The 26,298-nt window shown below is 41.4% G+C and overlaps 1 protein-coding gene across 1 annotated transcript; it reads left to right on the top strand.

The window, feature by feature from the left end:
• The first annotated feature begins 429 nt into the window (after nt 1-429).
• Nucleotides 430-8,078, top strand: SPCS3 (signal peptidase complex subunit 3). The gene is made up of 5 exons (XM_079991465.1): nt 430-859; nt 2,990-3,063; nt 4,756-4,832; nt 6,937-7,052; nt 7,932-8,078. The coding sequence occupies exons 1-5, from the start codon at nt 717-719 to the stop codon at nt 8,062-8,064; spliced, it is 543 nt and encodes a 180-aa protein (XP_079847591.1). The 5' UTR covers nt 430-716; the 3' UTR covers nt 8,065-8,078.
• Nucleotides 8,079-26,298: the final 18,220 nt, after the last annotated feature.

Raw genomic sequence — 26,298 nt, forward strand, 5'->3', positions numbered from 1 at the left:
TTGCTAATGTCCATATAACTAGGACTTGCGATCTCTAAACGCACAAGCCCTATTGAGCTCACTGGGGTTTACTTCTGAGTAGACATCCACCTTGAATGGCAAATGCCACGAAAGAGGCGCCCCAACACAACACACCCACACACCCCTCGCGCTGCAGAAGATGCGAAGGTAGCCGCTTTCCTGCCGTTCCGCCGCTGTTCTCCGTTCACTCGCGCGCGGACACGCCGTGACGCTCCGACTATTCTATAGGAATCCCCATTCCATGCCAGAAGGTGGTTCCCCTACTATCCCTCTGCCCTTTTTTATCTCTCCTTTTCTCTTGCGGCGGCGGCGGCGGCGGCGGGCGGAAGCGACTCTTCGAGGCCGATGGAACTTCCGGGCAGGCCGAGCTAGGGCGGAGGGAAGGGGGCGGGCAGGAGGCAGGCAAGGAGGCGCAGGGACGCTGGCTGGGCTCCTCCTCGCGCGGGCGACTGGGCGGGCTCGGCTTTTCGGCGGCCGTTTCGGGCCTCCTTTCCCTTTCAGCCACGCAGCGCGGCAGTGGCGGCAGCGGCAGCTCCCCCCCCCCCCTCCTCCTGCGTCCGCTTCCCCGCCACCCGAGGCTCGCTCGCTCGCTGGTCCTGCCTGCGCGCTTGAGGCGGGTGGGGCGACTGGCGAAGAGGGCCGGAGCGAGCGAGCGTGTTTGTGTGCGGTGAAGGCCGGAGCGGCCGGCGGGGGAGATGAACACCGTCCTGACCCGCGCCAACTCTCTCTTCGCCTTCTCGCTGAGCGTGATGGCGGCGCTGACCTTCGGCTGCTTCATCACCACCGCCTTCAAAGAGCGCACGGTGCCCGTCAGCATCGCCGTCTCGCGGGTCATGCTGTGAGTGAGGGGCGAGGGGAGGGTGGGGGGTCCTCTCTTCTTCTTCTTCCTCCTGGGTGCTGAGCCTCATCCGCCCCTCTTCGAAGTCTTTCGAGTAGTGGGCGGAAAAGGTTCCCCTTCTCACCCCTTTCTCAGCAAGGATGTGGGGTGAAGAAGGCGAAGCCTGACTTGCTTCGAAGTATTCTCCCTTCACCCCCCCAAAAAAAATCCATGCCCCCCCCCCTTGTGGAGCATCCCTCATGTGCAAAACGTTTTGCAACGAGCCATCTCCCTTCGCTCCATTAATATTAACCTGTGGTCCTCGAAGTGATTTGGGGCGGGGGCATAACTTATCAGGATGTCTTTGTGTGCGCCCATGGCAGTGGCTGATGTGTATTACACTTACCCCACCTCCCTGCAATTATTATTATTTCCCCCCCCCACACACACACATCAGTCCCATCCCTGCTGCAAATAAGTCGCACAATGGAATGTTCGTGTTAAACGGGGTTGTCACTGAGGACGGATAAAAGCGTTGTGTATTATTGATCCTGCAATAATCGCCCGTTGTTCTCTGTGTCATCACCTAAGTTTGGATTCCCTTTTCTCTTTGTCGATTATGGGTCTCAGAACAGTAGACCTTTCCTTCCTGTTCTCTCATTTCCCCTTTGTGCGAGCCAATGAGCGAGCACCACGAACTCTCTGGTGCTGTAGTGTCCGCCCTCTGGCAGGCTCCCTCCAGGGTGTACATAGAAAGGCAACTCGGCTATTGGGTTTAGCACACGTCAGTGGCTGTTGCCCTGGCAGCATATTGCCAAGCATATGCCTGTTTCCATGCAGTTGGGGGTGGGGGGCAGTGTTGTTTTACAGCAAATTCCCGTGCTGTTCTGACAAACACAAGTCCTGCTCTCAGCATTGCTGATTGGTGTTGCTCTGAGGTTTCATAGATTGCCGTGCATCATTTGTGGTGCTTGCATACTGATTTTACGTTCCTTGGTGCATTTGGAGCTAAGTAGGAACATCTCAGCTGAATGTGTTAAATTATGGGCTTCAAACATCATACTCTGTGCTATTAAAATGTGCTAAATGTGACTGCTCTTCATGAATAAAAGCATGGCAGTGCATGGAGAATTAGATTTGTGCTGGTGTTCTCTCGCATTGTGCCTCTTGGCAAGAACATTAACATTAGTTGCCAAATGTCATCATCGCACAATGGCTATGATAACTGTAACTCGTAAGGTAAAGGAAATTAAATTATGTAGCCTATACATTATTGAAATCACAGGTGACATTCACTTGGCTCACTTTTGCCTAAATTTCTTGCCCACTCCTAAGTTCCCTTCTGCTGCCCTGCATAATGTTGCACGCCACCCCAATGTCTGAGCGGTGTGAGCATTCCAGGCTTTTGCCCAGGGTTTGGTTTCCTCATTCCTAGGGACGGTAGAGACTGACTGATGTCTTTAGGATGTCTGGTTTATCTACACACACACACACACACACACACACACCCCTATGATGGAGGGACTCACAGCATTAACATCCCAGAAGGTCTTGCTTCTCCCATATTCACAGCCTTGGATTCCAGCAGAAATCAGGCATGACTCTCACTCTCTGACTTCTGCTTGCTTCTAGCACAGCTCTTGCTCTCTCACTATAGCTTTTATCTTCTCACTACTAGCCAGGTGAGGGAGGGGGTTCTCCCATTTGCCCTCTGGCACAAAGTAACTTCCTTATTACAAATAACCTGGCATTGCTACTTCAACAGTGGAATCCTCCAAACACAACCCTGTAAACATTTGTGTAGCCATAATACTTTATTTATGACTTACAGAACATTTGCATTCTCTAAGGGAATATTTGTTTAAAACTTTTAATTTTTCCAAATTTTGGAGAATGTTTAGATATGCATGTTTAAAATATCCAAGTTAAGTTATTGGCTTGGATTCTAAGATAAGTCAACTTCAGGAAGTATATTTAAACTGTAATTATTATTGTTCATTCTACATTTTGTTACAAGGGACCAGCCTCAGCACCGTCTATGTTTCCCATTTTTTTCCACTGAAAAAGAGTATCCTTTCTCTGAAGACACTAATATTATCTTGTGCCAGCTGCAAATAAGTTTGAATAATGTGGTTTTTTGTGTGTTTTTAGGAAAAATGTAGAAGACTTCACTGGACCTGGAGAAAGAAGTGACCTTGGAATCATTACTTTTGACATTACTGCAGATATCCTTCATAAAAATTTGTAGAGCTTCAGAATAAATCCTGTTTTTAAGTACTGATTACTAGAGGGTGAGAAAACAAAAAATCTATACTTTGAAGCTACTTCTAACAAAAGCTGAGAATGGAGAATACATGATACAGATATTTAATGCTAGAATTTTTGGTTTATATTGGAGTTGTTTTCTCAACTACAGCTTTGTTATTAATGTCATAATGATACCTGATTCTTTAGCGTGGTGCTGATGTAACACACCTGATTACTTAACCATGGTTGAGTGGGCTACCAGCTTGCACACTTCTCTTATCTCAGTGGTGAATTCCCCTTCCTTCCCTTTTAGCGCTATGGTGTTGCATTACTGAAGGTTGCCAAGTATTTGCAAACCAATTTATAAATCTGGTGTTAAATGATGGTTAAAGCTAACCATGGATACTCTGAACACAAATGTTTACATTAAAAAACAAAACAAAAACAGAAGGGGACCATGCCACAAAGTTATTCATGGAAAACAATACCACATTTTGTTAACCCTTATTTTCTTGCCCATTATTTTTGCTTTGCTTTCTCTCTGTCACAACACTGTTTTCTCTCCTCACCAAATTGTATGCCCCCCCTTCCTCTCTTTTCACCCACATCCATTCCCTCCAGTCTTGCTTTTTGCTCTGCTGCTGGTCCTACCCCCTCTCATTGCCTAGTATGGCTGCCTGGTTGAAACAGGACAGGAAAACTGGCACAAACTCAGCCATGCAGCCCTGAGTCCAGGAAGCAGCTGAGCGCCCACCCTTGCTATTTTCAGGCACCTGCAATCTGCAGGTGTTTCCATAAAGAGTGAAAACAACAGTGGACAAGTGTTTCAGTTAGAAGTTTCCCCAGGGAACTGCAATTTGCACACAGACCCTACGTTATGCAGGCCTGCCCTAAGTGTTTTCATTATCCCAGTGGGATTTCTTGTCTTGAAACAGCATACTCAGTGTCATATTAGAAAGTCCCTTCAGCTTCATCTGTAGTTTGCTATGTAGAATAAGGAAATGCTGTTTGGGTTACACAAATATGAAAACTGAACTAGTTGTACTAGTCATTGGATACTGGCCTAGAACTCTAGTACGTAAGAGACTTCGGCTTTGCTTCTTCAAAATCCCAAATTTCTCAGTCCTATAGCTGGAATAAACAGGACTGACATGCATATATTATATTACCTATTTAATACCAGTATCTGATAGTATTTCTTTTATTGATTGTAAGCAGCATCTAAGGTAATGTGGAATAAAAATGTTTTAAAATGAGCAAAAATTGTTTATTTGAAATAATATGAATAATCCATTTCATTTTGAATATTTTTTTAAAAAAGAAATAAGAATTGGGACTCATGGAAGAATGCTGGGGAGTTAAATAGAGTTGGAAATGGTGGGTGATCACCCCTTCCTTTCTGTTTCGTATTCCCCCAACACAAAAATAAGAACCTTTAGCAGTTTTCTTTTTTTACAAAAGTAAAGCTGCTGGTCTTGATCTACAAAAATTAAAATGTCATGAATCCTCAGTTAATATGTTGTTTATCACAGAGAAAAGCCTTAAGTTGAGAAATGCCTTCTGAATAGAACATTTCTGCTTTAAAATGCTTGGATAGTTGATCTGCACTGAATGAATGTTTTTGAAAATATTCAAAATTTGAAACAAAATATGTTCCTTAACGTTCACACATCTGCACAGTATATTTGACTGGAATGTGAAACAATTATTTCTGTATTTATCAGCAGAATATTCAACAAAGAACAATGTAAGTATAACTTGTAAATTGGTTAAATGGAAATGCATACTAATTGTATAGTTATTTCTGTCGACTCACGAAGGGAGAGCAGCAAAAAACTTAAACGCGTAGCAGAGTCCCTCCCCCCCCCCAAATAGACCAGAGGCAATTGTACTTCATTCAGCAGAGCTTTTACTGCTGCTGAGGCAAGTGAGCATAATGGTCACAAATCCAATACATTCAGGATTGGCACAGTTCATAAAAATCCAGTTGCAGCACTTACAATAAAACTTGCAATACTTATCATAAGACTAAACCTTAACACTACAGTGGTACCTTGGTTTTTTAACGTCTCGGAAGTCAAATGTTTTGGTTTTGAACGCTGAAAACCCGGAAGTAACTGCTTTGGTTTTCAAACGTGCCTTGGAAATTGAACAGGAAACGTGGCTTCCATTTTGAGTTTTCTGTAAGTAAATGCTTCTGGAAGTAAATGCTTTGGGTTTCAGAAGTCGAATGGTCTTCCGGAATGGATTAAGTTTGAAAACCAAGGTGCCACTGTGTAGCATACAGAAAGAAAACACTAGAACAAAGAGAGATAGAAAGAGTAAGTGAGTGAGAGCCAGGCTGCTCCTGGCCTGACTATCATAGTCAGCTTGACCTTGACAGACAGGACAACAAAACCAGTTTAAACCAGCTGTACTCAGCTTCCCAGCAGAAATAACCCAAACAAAAACGAATGTTTGGCAAAAGTTGGAAAGTGTTTCTATATTCTGAAAGTTTGCAGGTAATTGATATCTCCAGTTTAGATGCAGATCTGAAATCTTTTTTGCATAGTTGTCTTTGTAGAAAGGGGAACACTTTGGTTTTCAAATGTTTAGTGTTATAAAGTCCCCAGCACCTTCTAATGTCTGCTTCTACGAATGTACTCATGGCTGTCTGATCCTGATACAGCAACTGTGCCACTGATGTTTGTAGAATATTTAAGTGGGCACTACATTGAAATTTGTATGTTACCACTCTTTAATTCCTCAGTCCTTGCCTAAAAAACTTCAAAAACATGCCTGTGTATTCATGATTGTGCTAGTTACAAATTATATGGATGGAATAGTGATGCTCTGGCTTCTTGGATCATTGCACAATCTATAATTATCTGCTGCTTGTTATATTCTTCTGATTGCTTCATCAGTCTCTGGCCTGGTTCACGCATCACGCAAAACCATAGAAAACCAGCTATGGTCTAATGTGAACGAGGAGCTTGCTAGTGCACTCTACTGAAAAATTCTCACTTTGCTTCTCTCCTGTTCTTGCTGCTGCAATGCCTCTGGGAAACAAGTCAGATTTTGACTTGTCATGATGGGCAAATCTGTGTTTGCAGTTTCTCTCCAAACCATGAGCAGTACTCAAGGTCCTTGGCTTATTGCTTGTGGTGGAAGGGTGAACCATGAGCCCAGATTCATGTAACAAGGTGGATTGTCTTGTTTCCCAGCAGCACAGCATGAGTGGTAGAAGAGGAGCAGAGCAAAACTTTTCAGCGCACAAGTGCAAATGTATATTTACATTAAAGCATAGTTTGTTTCCATCTGTGGTTTAATGTGGTGTGATAACAGGGTCTCTGTAAACTGAAAGAAGGCAAACAGTGAAACATTGCCACTCATATTTTGTGATTCTTGCTAGATAGATCCACCAAGTCCTCTGCAGAAAACATGTAAATAGGCTGGAAATACTAGTTTATTCCAATTTCCATTTATTTTAGTAACACCTTATGTGAGATTGGCATTTTGGGGAAGTGGGCTGCAGTTCTCAATCTATGTGGTGCACAGTCATAGCTCTGAATTACTAGTCAGCTATGCACACAATACAAGTCTTGATAACAGTAACAAAGTCTGTTTTATTACATGTTGATTTTTCCAAAAGCAGTTCATTAACTGTTTACTTCTTTTTATTGTAATGCTACAATGTTTTTTTGCCGATGTTTTACTATGCAGTTTACTTTTGAGCCTACAACTCTTACAATATCACTGAAAGAAAGCCCTCAAGCCCTGTGTGAATGGCTATCTCCATGTTCAGCTTCCTTGATGAGAAATTTTTGCCATTTTCTATTCCTTTTAGTGATTAATGGCAACTTTAATTGCAGGCTTTGAACCAGGTTGTCCTCTGGGACAAAATTATTTTAAGAGGGGATAACCCAAAGCTGCTGTTGAAAGACATGAAATCAAAATACTTCTTCTTTGATGATGGAAATGGTCTCAAGTGAGTAAATTCCCTTCCTGTATTTGTTTTGATTATGTATTTGTGATATGTATGCAGTGATGTAGCTGAGAGAACTCGTCAGCAGAGAGAATGTTTACCTTCAGGAATGCGCTCATGTTGTCATCTACATTCTTTTAGTGGAATAACATTTTCTTATCACAGGCTTTCTGTCAATATAACGCATTTTGCAAACAGCCATAGTTCACATAACTTACTATGTGCAAAATTTGAGTTCCCCTTGTGTCTTTTGCAGCCACATTTAATGTTGTGGTTGTGCCAGCTGGAAGCTGTCGAAACTTTGGAGTAGTCGGCTTATTACCTGCAAGCACAATCTAACCTACAGCAGCTAAGCAGATGAAACCAATTAGCACGAGGGATGAGGCAATGAGCAGGGTGGGGATGGGGAGCAAGATGCACGGGGAACAGTTATATTAGGAGAGGGTTCTTATATAAGAAACATTGGAAATGATGGAAGGAAAGCAGCAACCAGAAAGAGGGTTTACAATGGCTCACAGAGTTTCCACTTTTTATAGTGCTTCTGTTTCTGGATTTAGGCTTCAATACATTAGTTTTCTCAAGTCCTATTGATATCTGCAGCACTTCCAACGCTTAACAGTAATCTCTTTGAGGACACTTTCTGCAGATTAGCACATCTAGAGTTTGGTATGTTTTTAAGATGCAAAGTATCATAAATATCATTGCCATAGTTTCTTGGTGAGAAAAATTGGTCCCTTGCATGTGGCCAATGGATTGTATGATAAATAAGATTAATGAATTCTTAATGCTGGCATACATGGTCCTGCATGCTGCAGCATTTATTGCAATGTACACTGCTTAGAGTATTCAAATGATTCTACTAATACTGTGTTCAAATTGCAGGGGCAACAGAAACATCACATTGACTCTTTCATGGAATGTTGTACCAAATGCTGGCATCCTACCTCTTGTGACAGGAGCAGGACACATATCTGTTCCATTCCCAGATACTTATAAAACGGCAAAAAGCTATTAAATTATTATGCTGAACCTTGAGTAACATATTTTTATACTTGTACATTATAAATTTTATCGCTTTTTCGTCTCCCGCCCACCTCAATTCAAAGGTACTGTACTGAGTTTCTTTAGGTTTAGCTGAGATGGAAGGAAAATAATTTGTCTGGTTTGTTTTCAACTTTCAATTCAAAAAAATGAACTTGAAATCTCAAGGAAAGGTGAATAGTTGTTTTAAATTTTGGGCAAAAAGTTATTGTTCTGGTAATCAGGACAGGTAATACCTTTCTTACAAATAAAACTTTTTGAAACCAGAAACAGTTCATTTGGTTTGAATGTATTGAGAGTTCATGTTTCCCTACAGTCTTTCACATTTCCCTATAGGTAGGAGATGTTTGTATTGAGATTTCAGATCCAAAGCTATGACGAAATTAAAAGACCTTAATAAAAGGTTCTCAGACAATATGTTGCAAAATGTAAGCATATAATACAAAGTCCGTGCAACAATATGTTGCAAAATGTTGCAAAATGTAAGCATATAATACAAAGTCTGTGAAACAATAGAATAAACCAGATATCAAAATAGAAGCATTTAAACACACAAAAGTCAAGAAATTGCAAACTCTTCAGTAGCAAGTACCTCTCAATCATTACTGTAGGCCTGCAAAGATAGGTACATCTTCAGCTGATGTATAAGAAGTAATTTCAGTATTCCAGCACTAGTTTTCAAGTAAAGAAAGATGATTATGAGAACTCAAAAGGAACTTGAGGAAAATATCTGAGGTTACCAGCTGCTGCTTACCATATTTTTCGCCCTATAGGACGCACTTTTCCCCCTCCAAAAATGAAGGGGAAATGTGTGTGCGTCCTATGGGGCGAATGCAGGCTTTCGCTGAAGCCTGGAAAGCGAGAGGGGTTGGTGCGCACTGACCCCTCTCGCTCTCCAGGCTTCAGGAAGCTATCCACAAGCCTGGGGAGCCCAGCGGGAGTTCCCTAGGCTTGCGGGCTTCCCCTGCCCCAACCCCGCGCCTGGGGGGGGGGTGTTTCTTTCTTTCCCACCTCCAAAAAAAACTAGGTGCACCCTATGGGCCGGAGCACCCTATGGGGCGAAAAATACGGTATATTGGCTTGTTGATAAAAATTTAATGTGACATTTCAGAAAACACTTCATGGTGTCTAGAAATAAAATGTTGAAGTATGTTATTTGGTTTATCTGGAATTATAGCAAACAGCTTACTGGTTTCAAATGAACACAACTTTCCTTTACCCATGGAGTCTTCTCGTGGAAGTAAACAAGCTTTTGGTGCTTTTACCATCCTTATTGATAAATACCACATACTAGAATGTTAAAGGTTTAACTTTAATTAAGATGGATCATGCATTACTGTGCATGAGAGTACCTAGAAAGGTAAAAATGCCTGACATTAGCACCACTATATATTTTAACTATATGGTTTCATATATGGTGTTATTTCCTCATCAGTCAGACCATTCCATTTGCGGTACGTGAGCTTATGTGGAATGGCAATGAAGCTTGGGTTGGTATGGTTTTAGCAACCACATGGTAGTTCCTTAAGCTTGAATTGTTTTATTATCTCTGGGCCGCATCTGTAATCCTTCTAAGCAAAGTTACAATTGTGAGAACCATCTTCTACACCCCCCAAAATGCCAGAACAAAACTACTAGAATCAATAGTTAGGACTATTGATTGATCGAGGTAGAAGACAAGACATCAGAGTTCCATAAAAATATTCTTCTAGCCTGTTCCTCTGTGTTTCTCTTCACTTTTTTGGACTTTCTAATTTTCTTCTTTAGCATAGTAAAATGAGGAGACCCTTTTATTAATATTAAATAGTGATTGTAGTGATTTGGTTGATAATCTGTTCACGGTAATACTGAGTGTACCATCTTAGAACAGTGCTATTGGGTCAATGTAGTTCTTCATTGATATCAATTATAGATGCATGTACTTTCATTCTGATCATACCACTTTGGGGAATTTTCCTGTAGTGCTGAAAATAGTAATTGTTCTCTGACCCTCTTGCCCACAACATGTGCTTTTTGCATAATGATAGAATTGCCATTACACTACTTACCCCAGCAATTTGGTCAAAGACAGCTCAACCTATTTTGTAGGAAACGTAAGTCTGGCTCTCAAGTTTTCGATGGCACAGGTACACTAATCTGTAGGCAGCATATCTTTACAAAAAACAGTTGAGAGTATCAGCGTTTGGGACTTCTGTATTTTTGTGTCTCTAGTGGGTGCGTAGCCTGTGGCCCTTGGGCTCTTTGTCTGGGAGGGGGCGCCTTGGGGGGAGAAAAGGATGGTGAGATGAGCTGAAACAGATGGAGCAATGGGAGGAAGAAGAAGAAAATTCTGCAAGCAATCAGTTCAAACTTCTGGCAAGAGTGACCTATCCCCTGCTCTGGAGCCCAAGCTGTCTCCACACTATCCTGAGTTCAGGTAAGTGTTTTGAGAGAAAAAATGAGCCCCTGGCAAGAAACTGTTTTATAAAGCAGTTACTCATACAAGTCAATCTGATAAATCAGGAATGGCAGCTTTTGCAAAAAAACAAAAAAACCTGCCCAGTAGTAGCCCATAATGATTCTGGAATAGATCATTAATGGCACAAGAGTAGCTGAAGTGAAAAAAGAACAAGTAGAGCATTATTCAGTGGAAAGCCCAAATGTCATGGTTATTTCTGCAGGGATCCTTTTTCTAGTATTCTAAAAACTGCAAATAAAACCCAACAACAACAACAACTATTTGACAAGCGAAACTGCAAAGAAAAATTGGTTGCTCCAACAAGTATTTCTATACAAATTGTATACTGTCATATAAAATGAAAGATAATGATCTTGGTCACCCTTAACTTACATACAAAGCTGTCTTGTACAAAGTCGGGTCAATGGTCTCTAGATCAGTATTGTCTGCACCACATTAGAGCTGGTGCTCTTCAGATTTTTGGATGTTCTCCAGCCAAATGATCAGGGATGGTAGGAACTATAGTTTAAAGCACCTGGAGGACACTTGGTAAGAGAAGGCTAGCCTACATTTACTGGCAGTGGTTCTCCATCATTTCAGGCCAGTAGACTTCCTAGGCTTATCTGGAGATAACTGGGAATTGAATGTGGGGCTCTTTGTACAGTGGTACCTCAGGTTACAGGCGCTTCAGATTACAGACTCGGCTAACCCAGAAATAGTACCTCGGGTTAAGAACTTTGCTTCAGGATGAGAACAGAAATCGCGTGGTGGTGGCACAGTGGCAGCGGGGGGGGCCCCATTAGCTAAAGTGGTACCTCAGGTTAAGAATAGTTTCAGGTTAAGAACAGACCTCCAGAACGAATTAAGTTCTTAACCCGAGGTACCACTGTATATGTAAAATATGCCATTTTGCTAGCAACTTAACACAAATGTTTCAGTCATTTGTAAATTCCATGATAGATCTGGATCACTTCTGGAAGCAGAGTCACATCACCAGGAATTGTGGAGAGTATGCTTTAACGTAAGGGGGTGTCTAGTATACCTATATAATTTCAAAATCTTTTTCTGCTACTTTAATTTTTCATTTCACTTTTAGTTTGTATGCCACCTTTCTATATTAGTTTACAAGCTGAAGAAAAGCAAGATCGCACACCTTATAACAATCTGGTCCAATGCAAAAACCTTACAATAAAAACAACTTTAAACAACATACCAAATAAAGTAATATTCAACAATCCATTAGAATTTAATAGTACACAATAAAATTAAATATCAGCAAATAACAATTAAACAGAAATTAATTCTTAACCATTTTAATAAATAATTACTAAACTATAATCAATAGAAATAACAACAAGTCACAGTGCATAAAATAACACAAACTGAGAAGCAAAGACAAACAACTTATAAAATTATTTTTTTTAAAAAAAAAGTATCCCTGAACTCCCTTTCTCTCTTCCCAGCTGTTTCTGCTGTTCTTAACGGCATGGTCTGGGAAAGACTCCTAGGGCTGGAGGGAGGGGCAAGGCAGGTGAAAAAAGCCATTGCCTGATGGCCAGCACAATGTCTCCCCTCAAACATCTCTTATGAAGACTTCTACGGCTGGAGGAAATATGGAAGAAATAAAAAATGCAGGTTGGTCCATTAGATTAATTTGGGGGGGGGGGGAACAACAGTAGTGTAATATTAAGATCACCTTAAAAAATTACAAAGTAGTGAAGAAGCTTTTGAGTTCACCATAATTTTCTTGAAGCTAAATATGAAGCAATATGGTCAGGTTGAGAAGATTTTGTCGCATGTGGTGACAAATCCCTGTTACAATTTATTATAATGGCATAAAAATTGAGCGAATATGTTATACAGATATAGGAGTCTTTTGTCTAAGGCGACAGTGTCCTAGAACTTGAGAAAGAAAACCTACAACCTAATAATGAACTTTGCCTGTGGGAGAAAAAGTAAGCAATACCCAGTTGGCCACCTATTGATGCTTTGCCTTGTACACTACCTAATAATAATCTTCAACTTTGCAAATGTTAGAATGACCCTCTTTTTCTTTTTTCTTTGCTCTCTGGCTTAGAAAGGATCATTGTGTTCTGACAACTGTTAGAAAAACATACCGATAAGCCATGGTGTTACATTTTTGAAAGAAGTGGCTCATTTCTCCCCATTAGTCTTTGTAGCAACTGGAGACCATCCTTGCACTTACTACAGACTTACCTAACCCCTACTCTCATGCTATTATAAACTGCAACTTGGCTCTTTTATGAGGCCAAGCAATCTCCCCACACCACTACCACCTACCTCTTTGTGCTTCATAGAGTGGTACCTCAGGTTAAGAACTTAATTCGTTCTGGAGGTCCATTCTTAACCTGAAACTGTTCTTAACCTGAAGCACCACTTTAGCTAATGGGGCCTCCTGCTGCAGCCCCGCCGCTGGAGCACAATTTCTGTTCTCATCCTGAAGCAAAGTTCTTAACCCAAGGTACTATTTCTGAGTTAGCGGCGTCTGTAACCTGAAGCGTCGTAAACCAAGATACCACTGTATCCACTGTGCTTAATAATACTACCACTGTCGGAGGCAGCACACCTCTGAATGCCAGTTGCTGGGAATCACAAGCAGGGAAGCGCCATGTTTGTGGTGCTCAGCTCCTTCCTTTAGGCACCTGGTGGTTGGCCACTGTGCAAACAGGATACTAGCCCAGGTGGGCTAGTTGCCTGACCCAGCATGGCTTTCCTTATGTTACCATCCTGCCTGAAGCGGAGTGAAAGCTTGCTCACTACTCTGACATTTTACATGCTCCAAATAAAGGAGTTAAGTTAAAAAACAAAACAAAACTAATGCATGTACATATACTGCTATTCAGCTTTAGGTGGCACTATTGCCTTATATTAAATGAGGCAAGTTGGCGGTGGTTGACTTATTTGGACCGTAAACCTCACCTGGCACATTCCCTTTCATCATGATTACAATGCATACATTTCAAAGGCTAAAGTGAAATGGTGTAAATCTGTGAGTATAGTTAAAAGCGTTTTATAGTCACACGGGCACCGAGTTTGTTCACAGATGTGTTTGTTTTATGCTCACCTCTTTCCAGTGAGTTTATGGCCTGTACTTGAACGAGCATTTATTTTCTTTACATGTGTATTCTAATTTGCACAGTTCTGGATGCTCACATATATCAGATCAATGTGATAGAATCCTGCACTAAAAAAATACGTTATAATGAAATGGTGTAGAACTTGGTTTGGATTTATGGCTGTCAGATTCTCTCCTTTTGAAAAGCAGCTGGATCCACTAGCTAATTGCCCTGCTAGCCGCACTCTGCAGTCCATAAACTGGCTTAGATTTTGCCCCCAACTGCATAATCACTTGGAGTTAATGATAATTTTGCATGGGGCAATACAGCAGTCAACAGAAACTGCACCTGCCCCCTCCCACCATTAATGCCTGTCTACTAGATCCCACACCCATGGGGGAGGCTGTGCAGCAGACAGGGAAATGAAACATAGGTCTTTCTAGATCAGTACAGTCTGCACCACACAACACCTGGGGCTCTTCAGGTTTTGGGCTCCTGTTATGTTGAGTCAGGCCATTGGACCATTTAGGTTTGTTTGTCTGCAGTGGCAGCAGTAGTCCAGAGTTTCAGACTGGAAAGTGGGTTCTGCTACATCCCTCATGGCAAATGAGGACTTGAAAAATCACCTGGTGTATAAGTGTCCCACTAGGGCAGGTGAGGATGTTGTGAGCAGACAAAGGTGAATTTGGCACCTGGCACAGATGATCAGTTCCTGTTCTGAGCAGAAACCGTCCATACATTTATCTCAATGATAAAAGCATAGGAATCAATATTTCAGAGTCTGGGGACAAATCAATAAGGGCTGTGCTAATTCATTTTCAACACTTTTGCATTTTTGTTGCACAGTGCTGTTTAAGTCAGTTGTAGAATTATATTAAAACAAATTATGTGTATAACTCTCACTGCTTTATCCGTGGGCACTGCTGTTTCCATCTCCCATCATTGGCAGGAAAGATCACATGGATCAACTACAGACAGAATGCTACAGAGTAGCATTCCACATAACTGGGGACAGATTTTTTTTAAAGGGATAGAATTCCATCTTAATTTCTGATTTAGGTGAACGAAGAATCCTCAAACACTTCAAATCAGCTAAAAGAAAATTAAGTATTGCATTAAAATTTTGTTTGCTTAGTTTCCATAGCAGATTCCACTAGGTGTCAGCCCGCGCCTCTTCAAAAGCTGTGTTACATAGGTGCCCATTTTTATATTTGATTCCAGAAGACTTCATTTTAAGACCAAAGTGTAAAAATGCATTTACTTAAAAGTCCTACTGCGTTCAGTGGGATGTACTACTTAGTAAGTATCCAGTCTATCCTTTAATGTTTATAATCTCTAGTGCCTTGGAGGAGATATAAAATTACTCAGATAGCCACATATATGCATTTAGTGGGAAGCGTGCTACACTTCACTGTGCCCTTCCAACCATCTAATTAATGGCACTTTCACCCTCTGTAAATAACCACTCCCAGTATCCACCTTTGGTACTCACATGCTTTAGGAAGCATCAGCAGCTACATGCATGTCAGAGTTCTGACTGGGATCAGAGACAGAAGTTCAGGATATGCAATAGGAATAACCCTGAAGACTTAGGGATCATTTGAATTTTACTGGAATTTACTGGCGGTTGCACAGTTATTAACTCATTTTTATTGATGACTTTTTTGGGGTACATTTCTAGCTTTGAGGATAATTTGATTAAAATTATACCTGTATTGCTAAGTACATTGTTTAGATTTGTAGTTCTCATCTCTCGGCAAGACAGACCAATGGTTTGATTTAGTGAAGGTAGCTTAGTATTTTAGGGAGGAGCCATAAGCTCAATGGCAGAGCTCATCTTCTACATTATAATTCCTGAAAATTTTATCATCCCAATTTAAACAGGCTGCAAAGGATCCCTGCTTAACCTCTAGGTAGCTACTGCTATTTGGAGTGGACAGGACTGCACTAGATGGCTCAGTGGTCTTCCTTTGCATAAGCCATTTCCATGTGTTTCTATAAACTAAAGTGAAAACCAACACCTAACCTATTTTAATTTTTAAAAAAGTGCACTGCAGTGTGAGATAATTGCAATCCATTACTCAGAATATACAACCAACATCTTTTTAAGCCCTGATCTTTCCATCAGTGTGTTTCATTCATGTGAGCAAGGGAAATGGGCAGGATAGGAAGCTGAGGAAAAACCGGAGAAAACAATAGCAGTGAGTCATATTTCAAGCTTATTTTGTAGATTCCCATTATAGCAGACCTTTTAATGTAAAGCAAAATCTGCCAGAATATTGAAGGGAAGCCAGAATTATTTTTAATTAGGTCTGTATCGCCCAGAACAAATTCTTCCTTTAGAAAGGGGCAAACCAGAGTTCCTGCCTTTATGCTGTACACTTGAGTTATTATAGTGATAAAACTTATTTCCCTGTACACTGGAGTCATTGAATGGCTCCTTTTTTCCTGAAGAGTCGTGATGTACTTCTTGCAGCCTTGCCATATAGCTTCCTAGGATCTTCTGTTCTCTCCAACTTCAGCGGAAGCTTAGATTTGTCAAGAGGCTCTTAGTCAGTACAGTTTTCTGATGTACCCCGCCCTCTGAGGACTAGTTTTTTCCAGGACCTAACCATTATAATGCAGAGGTCTTAAACTGAGAGCCACTACATCCACACCATGCATTTAAGCTTTTCCCATAGTATCCTGGGAACTGTAGCTTGTTACAGTAAGTGCACTGAGAGTTGTTAGGAGACCTTTAATAAACCACAGTTTTCAGGATTCTTTGGGGGAAGCCATGACTTACAAAGTGGTATGAATGTTTTAAATGTATGGTGTGGTTTCTGATGCTGGATATCTACCAAGGTTTCTACTACAGTACAAAGCACTGTTGGAAATCAAAGCCAGTGATGCTTGAGGAATTCAGTCTTTGCACATTTCTAGTTTGAATTGACTTGATCTGCACCTCCCAGATGGATGAATGAAAGGATAGAAGATGCATATCTTGAAAGTGAGCAGGTTTAAAACTATGTATTTTAATGCAAATTTATATGATTTTTTTAAAAATCACATTTAATATGAAAGCCCGATGGATTGTGGGTGAATGTATGCAAAAGTGGCTTAGACTTAACACATCCCTATTACTTCCATAGGGAAGAACATTAATGAGTTTAATGTACCCTCTGAACTGTAGAATCACCAGGTCAAATCTGTTTCAGTTAGGCACCTTGTCCCAAATTTTATCAAACTGCTTGTCCAGTGCTCAGATTGGCTTTGGCTTTAGATTTTCTGTATTTATTCCTGATAAAGCAACAGTTTGTCATAACAATGGCATGTTACACTGGCAGATTGTATTCTCTAGCTGGTTTGTATATAATCAGACAAACACAGATTCTTGTTTGCTAAAAAGTTTTCTTCAGAATATAAAATAATTCTGAAGTTGAGTCTTTATTTTTACCATTAGAATGAAAATGATGAGGAAACTAATTTGGCTCTGTACTGAAAAAGGAAAATGTATGTTCTGAAGAATTCACGTCTAATAAAAGTAATCTTATTTTGCTATGCCTTCTCCCTTCATGTGGCTGTTGTTAAGATGGCTTTACAAAAGGCTTTTATCCTCCCTCAGTTTAAATTGCTGTGGATAAAGGAGGGTCCCTGTTGCTCAGTTATGTCCGCTATCGATCAACCTGGTTTCTTCAGCAATGGGGACACTCCCCTCTTGCGCAAACATTTGTGTGCTGCTTTGAAGCTCTCCCAATAGTTGCCAAAAGGGAGTGCTTCTCAGAGTTGTGAATTTTAGCAAAATACTTCCTCTTTCAGATATGGCAAGCGTATTGCTTTTTTGTGAAAAATGCAATAGATTACAATATTAGATATATTAATATTTCAGTGAAATGCTACTCAGAATCTTTTTGGACTTCTTTGGCCGTTGCAGCGATAAATTTGATTGATTGCTTAAATTTAAAACTGTGTAAAGTTCATTTTGGAATATATAGCATATTTGTGCACGGAAACAATTTGGTGATATACAGTATAGTCATGGCTAATATCAAAACATGATGATGTATCATTATAAACAACATTTTCCCCATTTTTTGTCTTTTATTGGAAAATAACAAGAAAATGTGCACTATTGGCTTTGTATTCCTAGCTATAGCAGATGCCCTATTAACCACCATAATCTACATATATTGTTCTGTTTTTTAAAATCTAGTAATGATACACAAATGCTATGGATTAATGGAACTATGTGAAGTGGGTTCAGTGATTCCCTAAGGGTAACATCTCCATAAATGATGCTTTAGCCTGATAGAGTAATGGCTGCTTGTTCTCTCAAACCACAGTTGGATTCTTGAAATATTTGTTCAGTTTAGGGATCCTAGTAACTTTGAGTTATGAGTTCCTGGGTCTCCAAAGGTTTAGTTTTCATCATCATAATTCAGTTGATGGTTTTCACACGGAAAAGAATTAAGCATAAATTCTTATATGGTTATGAGTGTTTGCTTGCATGTGCATATATCATAAATCTTTTCATGTCATCACTTACAAGGTGAAGGACTTTGGCAGCCCTTAGACCACAGAAAGCCTCCATTCAAAATGGTTCCTTGTCCTTTCCAATATTTGCTCAGCATTGTGTAACCAGTCGTTTCCCACATTTTTCATACTCAAGGATTTTGCTTCTTCTACGTATACCTACACTGAGAATGCTCCAAAGGTACTGCATAAAGAACCAAGCCTTTTTTAAAAAAACACACCATGCTCCTCTATACTGCCAAGTGAGACCTGTCTGCTTGCCCCTCTTTACCCAGGGACAATACATTGTTATGACATGGGGTGTGTGGCTTGAGTATCAATGGTTACAAGGGAGCAGGTTGTATAATAATAATAATTTTTTATTATTTATACCTCGCCCTCCCCAGCCAAGGTTGTATGGCAGCCACTTCAGGTCATGACCAACATCCCTGGCTTTTTAGGCCAAAGGAAGTGTGGGCATAGGAAGGCTAAATTGTATGTGAGCATGATGTATGAGATTATAGAACATGCATGCTGCTTACATGACACAGAAGGATTTTACATTTTCATGCTTTACAGTGCATGAGTGAATTGCAAGTGGCTCAACTCTTAAACTGAAGGTTCCTTGATATATGTGTGTGAGTGTATGTTTATAATGGGTGAAATCTGGATACCAGCATCTGGTTTTAACTGGTCTAGTAATCTCATTGGTATTAGTGTATATGATTTAGTAACATAAATCCCCCCCCACCAATGCCTGAGATGCTGATAACTGCCAACATGCAATAAATATGATAATGCTCAGAAGTCTTTAGGGACATAAATGTCAAAGATATTTGGAGGCGGGAAGACTATGTGAGACTTTGTGTCCATGTGGCTTCCCCCCTCCTTTTTTTTGAATAAGTCTTCTGACTATAAATGGAACAAAAATGTTTAGTCTCTTAATCTAGAGATTTGTCTCCTTGTGAAAATGTCAGCAATGCCAGAACATCTGATAATACTTACTTAAAATCTGATTTAGAATTATAGTTATTAATACATTTAAGTAAACGTTGGAAAATATTCAGAGTTCTGAGGGGCTTTTTATATAGGGTATAAGATCATCTGTGTAAAATAAGTATATATAGATCTGTCTCACAACATATTCATACTGTGGTGTCGAAGCCGAAGCCAGTAACTGAAAGAAGTTGGAATAATAATAATAAAAAGGCAAAATTCTATTAACTGATAATGTAATACGCTGTAAGATGGAGGGCACAAGGAGAAGGGGACGACAGAGGACGAGATGGTTGGACAGTGTTCTTGAAGCGACAAACATGAGTCTGACCAAGCTGCGGGAGGCAGTGGAAGACAGGGGTGCCTGGCGTGCTCTGGTCCATGGGGTCACGAAGAGTTGGACACGACTAAATGACTAAACAACAATACGCTGTAATGGGTGATTTCTGAAACTATATTATTTAGTTGATGGAAACATGTGGAAAACCTCTTAGAAATTTGTACAAAAAGTGTCTAATTATCAGATTATGTACTGTTCAAAGCAGTCTGTGAACTCATGCAGACTTGAGGGTTCTTAAGACCGAAGTCACTTAGTTCCTCAGTACTTGCCAGCAGAGACCACTTCATCTCTTCATGTATACTCCTAAAACAAATGTTCTGTTATTCATCTGTAATCTTTAACCTGGTCAGTCTCTAGACAATATGACCTAAGGACTGGCTTCCCTGCTCTTTTAGTAGTAGTAGTGCTGATTTGTATTTTCATGTTCCAAATTTAAGTAGTTGAACTAGGCATTAAGATTAGCTTTGTCACTTTGGGGCATCTTAATCACCCACATGATGTGTCACGACTAAACTAGCCCATCTACTTTACATGTTCCTCTTTCCAAAGTGTAGAAAATTAGAGATGCATGAAATACCACAAGTACCGAACGCACTCATAGGAACTTACCTATGTCCAGAGATTTCCCCAAGATTTTGCTTTGGAGGATGAGAGATGCTTGTGATTGTGCCTTTTCACCATGAGCACTGAGATAATGCAATTTCCTCTCAGAGAAGGGAGGGTTTCTTTTTTGGCAATTTGACATTGATGGTTCTTTTTTTGGAGGGTCTTTGAGAACCTCTAGTAATGTCTCTCTTTCTGCTTCTCTTTTGCTTTCCCCGCCAGATTATTTAACTAATTATTCTCATGGTTATTGTGGGGTGGTGGTGGTGTTGTTCTTTTTATGTGTACTATTATTGTTTCCAAGCTGCCTCATAGAGTCAACGATATAGATCATTTCAGAGCAAAAGGTGGGATGTGTATTTTGTGCTATACAAAGAAACAAATATATACATATTCTTACATTTGCATGCTGTGGAAACCCAAGTTTGATTTAAATATTAAATATAAATATTAAGTGAACCCCCATACTCTGTGATTTGCTCTTGTTGCAACACCACAAGTAGTAACTTGCACTGCTGCAAGTAACTGAATGCCTTGGGAGTGTGTCCCAGGAAAAATGGATCCCTTCCTTTATGAAAGCTAATTGCTGGCACATGCTTGTGCAGGACTGCTGTACCATAGAACAGAAGGGAAAGTAACCCCTTCCTGCAGTGTGAGGCATAAAAGCAGATGAACCTATGCTTGGTGCTAGTACCAGAGCAGGGAATAACGTGTGGTGGTAGGGCCATTTCTCAAGAAGCAGGTTACTAAAATAAGATAGGTAGTCAAACTAATAATTTAAGGCTGCAACCCTATACCTGCTTTCCTGCGGTGTTACAGCATAAATGTTTGGAGCCACTCCTGTGCTTGCTATCAGCAGCCTCTTACGCTTGGGGAAAGCTCTGTTTTCCTTCCCTTGATGCCCCAGCCTGCTTGGTCCCTCCCCAGGATCGCCAGCCAGCAACTCTTTGAGCTCCTTGCACCCCTCATCCTGATCTGACCAGCCCCTCCAGGTCATCTCCTCAGGGCTCATGACAGAGAGCTTCACAACCTTTGCAATCCAACACCTAGTTAGGCTCGGGCATAAGAAGGACACCTCCTCTAGAGTAAATTTAAATTGATTTATTAAGGGAATTTTTATATACCTAAGTGGAAATGGAAACCTATATTTGGCATCTAAGTGCTAGGCAGTAATTTCCACAGATTTAAGAGCCACAGATTTAAGAGCTTCAAGCTTAATTTTCTACCCCCACCAATTTACTTCCACTCCTCCTCTCGTCAACCAATTCCCAACTATCTCTCTCTCTCTTTTTGATGATTGACCCCCAACTGAATGTTGCCCCTCCAACTGACTGGAGCCTCCAGCTAATCAGACTGAAATCAGCCAGATCCAAGCTACTAAATCTTAAAGCAACCCCGCTCTGCCACAAGTGGTCACTTAGCAACCACTTCTAAAACAGGCTTGTAACATCCAGCCAATATAAGGCCACCTGACACTCAGGGAGGTCACAGAATATATCTTCCTTCACAGCAATGAACCTAAGGAGACACCTATACAACTTTCTCCACAACCTGAATTAACTTTTTGCCTATAATGATGTTAATGGCAAAGAATCTCTGTCAACACTCTTCTTGTAGGGAAGCCAAGGCATCTCTCTCCCCTGGCTAGAAATTGAGATTCCACTTTGGAGCATGCTCAGTTGGACACTTTGGAGAGAAATTTCCAGGCTATTAAACAGCCTCTTAGAGAAAATGGTCCCTGAAGAGGTCCATGCTTATGTCAGGGATTTAGAAAACCTGACTCCACCTATTTACAGGTATGTTTTAGGGTTAGTGTCCTACCTTAGGGAACCTGTCAGAAACTGTTTTTGTTTTAAGGAGAAGTTACAATTTCTACCTTCCTGGGCTTCAGGCCTCTTTCTGTCAGCAAGTGCCTTTGGATGATTGATTATTTAATTTCTAAAACACTTAGTATGTTTACAATATATCAAAGCAGTGTACAAAAAACTGAGCCAACAACAAATAACTTAAAATCTAGCAAAAATACAGTTACATATAAAAATAGTACAAAAATAGTTACATATAAAAATGTTACATAAATACATAGTTACTAACACAACATCACAACATCAATTCATTTTCCTTCTGACACACCCTCCCATCTCAGTCTCTTGATTCTCATTCAGGGTCCAACAAGCTCAGCTCATCCCCAAAAGTCTCACAACAAGAAGAGTTCCTGGAAACAGCAGACACCACCCTAGTCTCTCATTCTAGACTTGCTTTTTATGAGCAGGCCCAAGGTGGAGGGTACTTCCTTAGGCTGCCCCACAGCTGTGTCTCATTTGGCTACACTCTCCACACCCAGTTCCATGCAAAGTAGGCTTGTTGAGTTTCCCAAGATGGGAAGGGGGTTCCCTTACACTCACAGCTCTTTCTTCCTTTTTGAAGAAATAATTTTTATTAAAGATTTTCCTCGTTTACAAAAGCACATGCCTTCAGGTTGCATTTTCTACAGATCAGTTACATTTGTCATGAGACATTGGTGTTATATGCAATATAGGGTGGATGGAGTGGAAAAGTTTGTGTTCTTTAGCTTAGCGTATGTGTGGAGTTTTTGTGTCAGCGTCCCTTGGGTGGGTTCTCTATTTGCTTGTTATGTTTCCTTGGTGGTGAGAGAGGCTGGGGTGGCCTAGGGTGTGGTTGATTATCTTGGTTGGCTGCAGTGGGATTTGTTTGTGTGTGTGTGAGGGGAGGGAGTTGTTGGGTTAAGTTCGCTGCATTGAATCATATGCTGTTGGTGGGTTTGTGTTGTTGTGTTGTTGGGCTGTGAAAGGGGAGCCATACCGGAGTGAAGGCATTGTCTTCTATTTGTCCCCATGTCACGTTTCAGTCTATTGGTTAGCTTTTCTAGTAAGGCTGTTTCCGATACAGTGGTACCTCGGGTTACATACGCTTCAGGTTATATACGCTTCAGGTTACAGACTCCGCTAACCCAGAAATAGTACCTTGGGTTAAGAACTTTGCTTCAGGATGAGAACAGAAATCGTGCTCCAGTGGCGCAGCGGCAGTGGGAGGCCCCATTAGCTAAAGTGGTGGTTCAGGTTAAGAACAGTTTCAGGTTAAGAACAGACCTCCAGAACGAATTAAGTTCTTAACCCGAGTTACCACTGTAGTACTTGAAACCAGTGTTCCATGTTTATTCCTGACAGGTCTCTCCAGTGTCTGGCTATGATGTTTCTGGCTGCTGAGAGTAGGTGGGTTATGAGCTCTTTATAGTGTGAGTGGGCATTGTGATCAGTAGAGCCAGTTCTGGGGTGACTTCTAGTACCTGTCTAGTTATTTTGCCTATTTCTTGTATGACTACTGACCAAAGAGCTGGGTTTTGGGGCATTCCCTTTTCTCTGGCTTTTGATAAGTTCTGCTAACAATTCTATTTGCTACTGCTTTCAGTGCTTATGGCAGGGTTGTTAATTGTTGCTTGACATTGTTTCTGTTATCTTTAAAATATGTTATAAAGGTGTTCTAAATGATATTAGTGGCAAAGTCGGATATAAATATTTTGTAAAAAATCAAAATGGGGTGGTATCGAGGATTTCTACATGATGCAAGCTTTGAGCATACTTACTAAAACATATGTTTGACTTTTTACACTTTCACTGATTGTAAAGATGGAAACATTAGCATCTGCTTTGTTTCTGAGATGACCTTAGTCTTTTAGTGCAGAGGTGTGGAAACCTGTTTAAATATCACCAGGAAACATTTAGAAGACTATTGTGTGCACAAAGTTTTCCTGACACAGCATGGGGCTTTCAGATGAGAGCTCCACAAACAAGAAGTAACTATCGGTCAGTTTGGGTTTTGTTGATAAAAGAAAATGTGCATGTCCCACAGCCAATATTTAGAAGACAAAGACAACATAAAGGGATAGGATGTTCTGTTCATAGGATAATTTTGGATCCTTTTAACAGTTCTTACAATGTTTTTATTCTTTTGGGTTGGGGAAAGTTTTTGTTGTTGTAATTTTGATTGTTAATGCTACAAATAGTTTTCGCAATGCCAGAATCTTTGGCCCAACATGGGGTTCAAACCCACGACCCTGAGATTAAGAGTCTCATGCTCTACCAACTATTGATGCATGGGTATTTTTCAAGTTTGGAAGCTGCATTTACTTCTGCTAGGCCTATTACTCTGCAGATAATTATTTCTGTATCCAAAAACATCCAGTTCATTCTAACAAAAACTAATACATGCTTGGTCTCCTCTTAGATTGAAAGAAAGATATTTGACATTGTGGAAGTCGGTTTAAAGGAAAAAATGTGACTGTATTCAGCATTGGAGGAAGTAGCTCGGGCGCCTGGGGCGATGCGCCCAGCGGTGCGGCAAGCAGCCCATAGGGGTGGGGTGAGGGCGGGGTGAGTTGCCCATAGCGGTGGGGCGCACCATGGGGCCTCTAGAGTCTGCATGCCTCCTCCCACTCAGCCGCCCTACAGCTGGGGGAGAGGCAGCAGGTGCACCATTTGGGCAGCATGGAGCCTGCGCATGCCCAAGCCACCACGTCTCTCCCAGGAGAGACACGGGGCTCGGGCACGCTGCAGGCCCCGCGGTGAGTGCCACCTGGCATTTTGTCAGTCCCCTCAGTGGTGACACCCGGGGCAGCTCGCACCCACTGCACCCCTTCCTCCACCCCTGACTATATTCCACAGGGGAAATGGGTTTGTTCTATTTTTTAATTATTGGAATTGTTATTTTTTTTTAAAAAAAAATCACTTGAAAATATGTCTTTTGATCATTTATATTGAAATATTGTGCAGTATAACACACACACACACACACACACACACACACGAACATGGATACAAAGGGTTGAGGCACTTACAAGTTTTCTCATGCCCCCAAATTGTGGATATTGTAGGTGATGGCACCTGCCTTAACACCATGTAAACAGTATGTTTTGCAGTCTTATGTAGGCTTCTATACCCATGCTTTTCTTTACTTGCCTTCTACTGTAGGTTGGGCTCAACCACAGCACCGAAGCTGGAGTCTTTAGTATGTCAAAATTTAATGAGATATATGTGTTTACATTCTAAACCCATAATTATGACTGCCAGCCACTTGCATAGCCTTTCTTAAGCTGCAGAGTGCATTCTTGTACATATTTTAACCAAGAGTAAAACAAGCAATGTATGCCAAGCATTGTCAGAGTGTTAGACAATTCTAACTAATTTTAAGGTAAAGGTAAAGGTACCCCTGCCCGTACGGGCCAGTCTTGACAGACTCTGGGGTTGTGCACCCATCTCACTTAAGAGGCCAGGGGCCAGCGCTGTCCGGAGACACTTCCGGGTCACGTGGCCAGCGTGACATCGCTGCTCTGGCCAGAGCCAGAGCCAGAGCCAGAGCCAGAGCCGCACACGGAAACGCCGTTTACCTTCCCGCTGGTAAGCGGTCCCTATTTATCTACTTGCACCCGGAGATGCTTTCGAACTGCTAGGTTGGCAGGCGTTGGGACCGAGCAGCGGGAGCGCACCCCGCCGCAGGGATTCGAACCGCCGACCTTTCGATCGGCAAGCCCTAGGCGCTGAGGCTTTAACCCACAGCGCCACCTGCGTCCCGACTAATTTTAACTAATTTTAAATGAAGCCAATTTTTGCAAAGGCGAGTCCTTTACATTTTTACTAAGAAAAGGTGGACTTCTCAAAAGAGTTGTGTGTGCCATCTTATGATGAAAGACACTTTCCTGTTGGTCTCCAGCCTTGTATCCCTTTCTTCTCTACTCTCCCTAAATTGTACATAAAGGTAAAGGTACCCCTGCCCGTATGGGCCAGTCTTGACAGACTCTGGGGTTGTGCGCCCATCTCACTTAAGAGGCCAGGGGCCAGTGCTGTCCGGAGACACTTCCGGGTCACGTGGCCAGCGTGACATCGCTGCTCTGGCAAGCCAGAGCCGCACACGGAAACGCCGTTTACCTTCCCGCTGGTAAGCGGTCCCTATTTATCTACTTGCACCCGGAGGTGCTTTCGAACTGCTAGGTTGGCAGGCGCTGGGACCGAGCAGCGTGAGCGCACCCCGCCGCAGGGATTCGAACCGCCGACCTTTCGATCGGCAAGTCCTAGGCGTTGAGGCTTTAACCCACAGCGCCACCTGCGTCCCTCAAAAATTGTACATAGTTAGAACTATTTATTTATTCCATACCCTCCAAAATTTCTCCAATGGAAATTGGGACATCCCATTCCATAATGATTCCATCCCATTTCACATCTTACTTGGTTGCCCCAGCCACTCTGGACA

Source organism: Podarcis cretensis (genome assembly GCF_951804945.1).
Source record: "Podarcis cretensis genome assembly, chromosome: 9".
Lineage (NCBI taxonomy): Eukaryota > Metazoa > Chordata > Lepidosauria > Squamata > Lacertidae > Podarcis > Podarcis cretensis.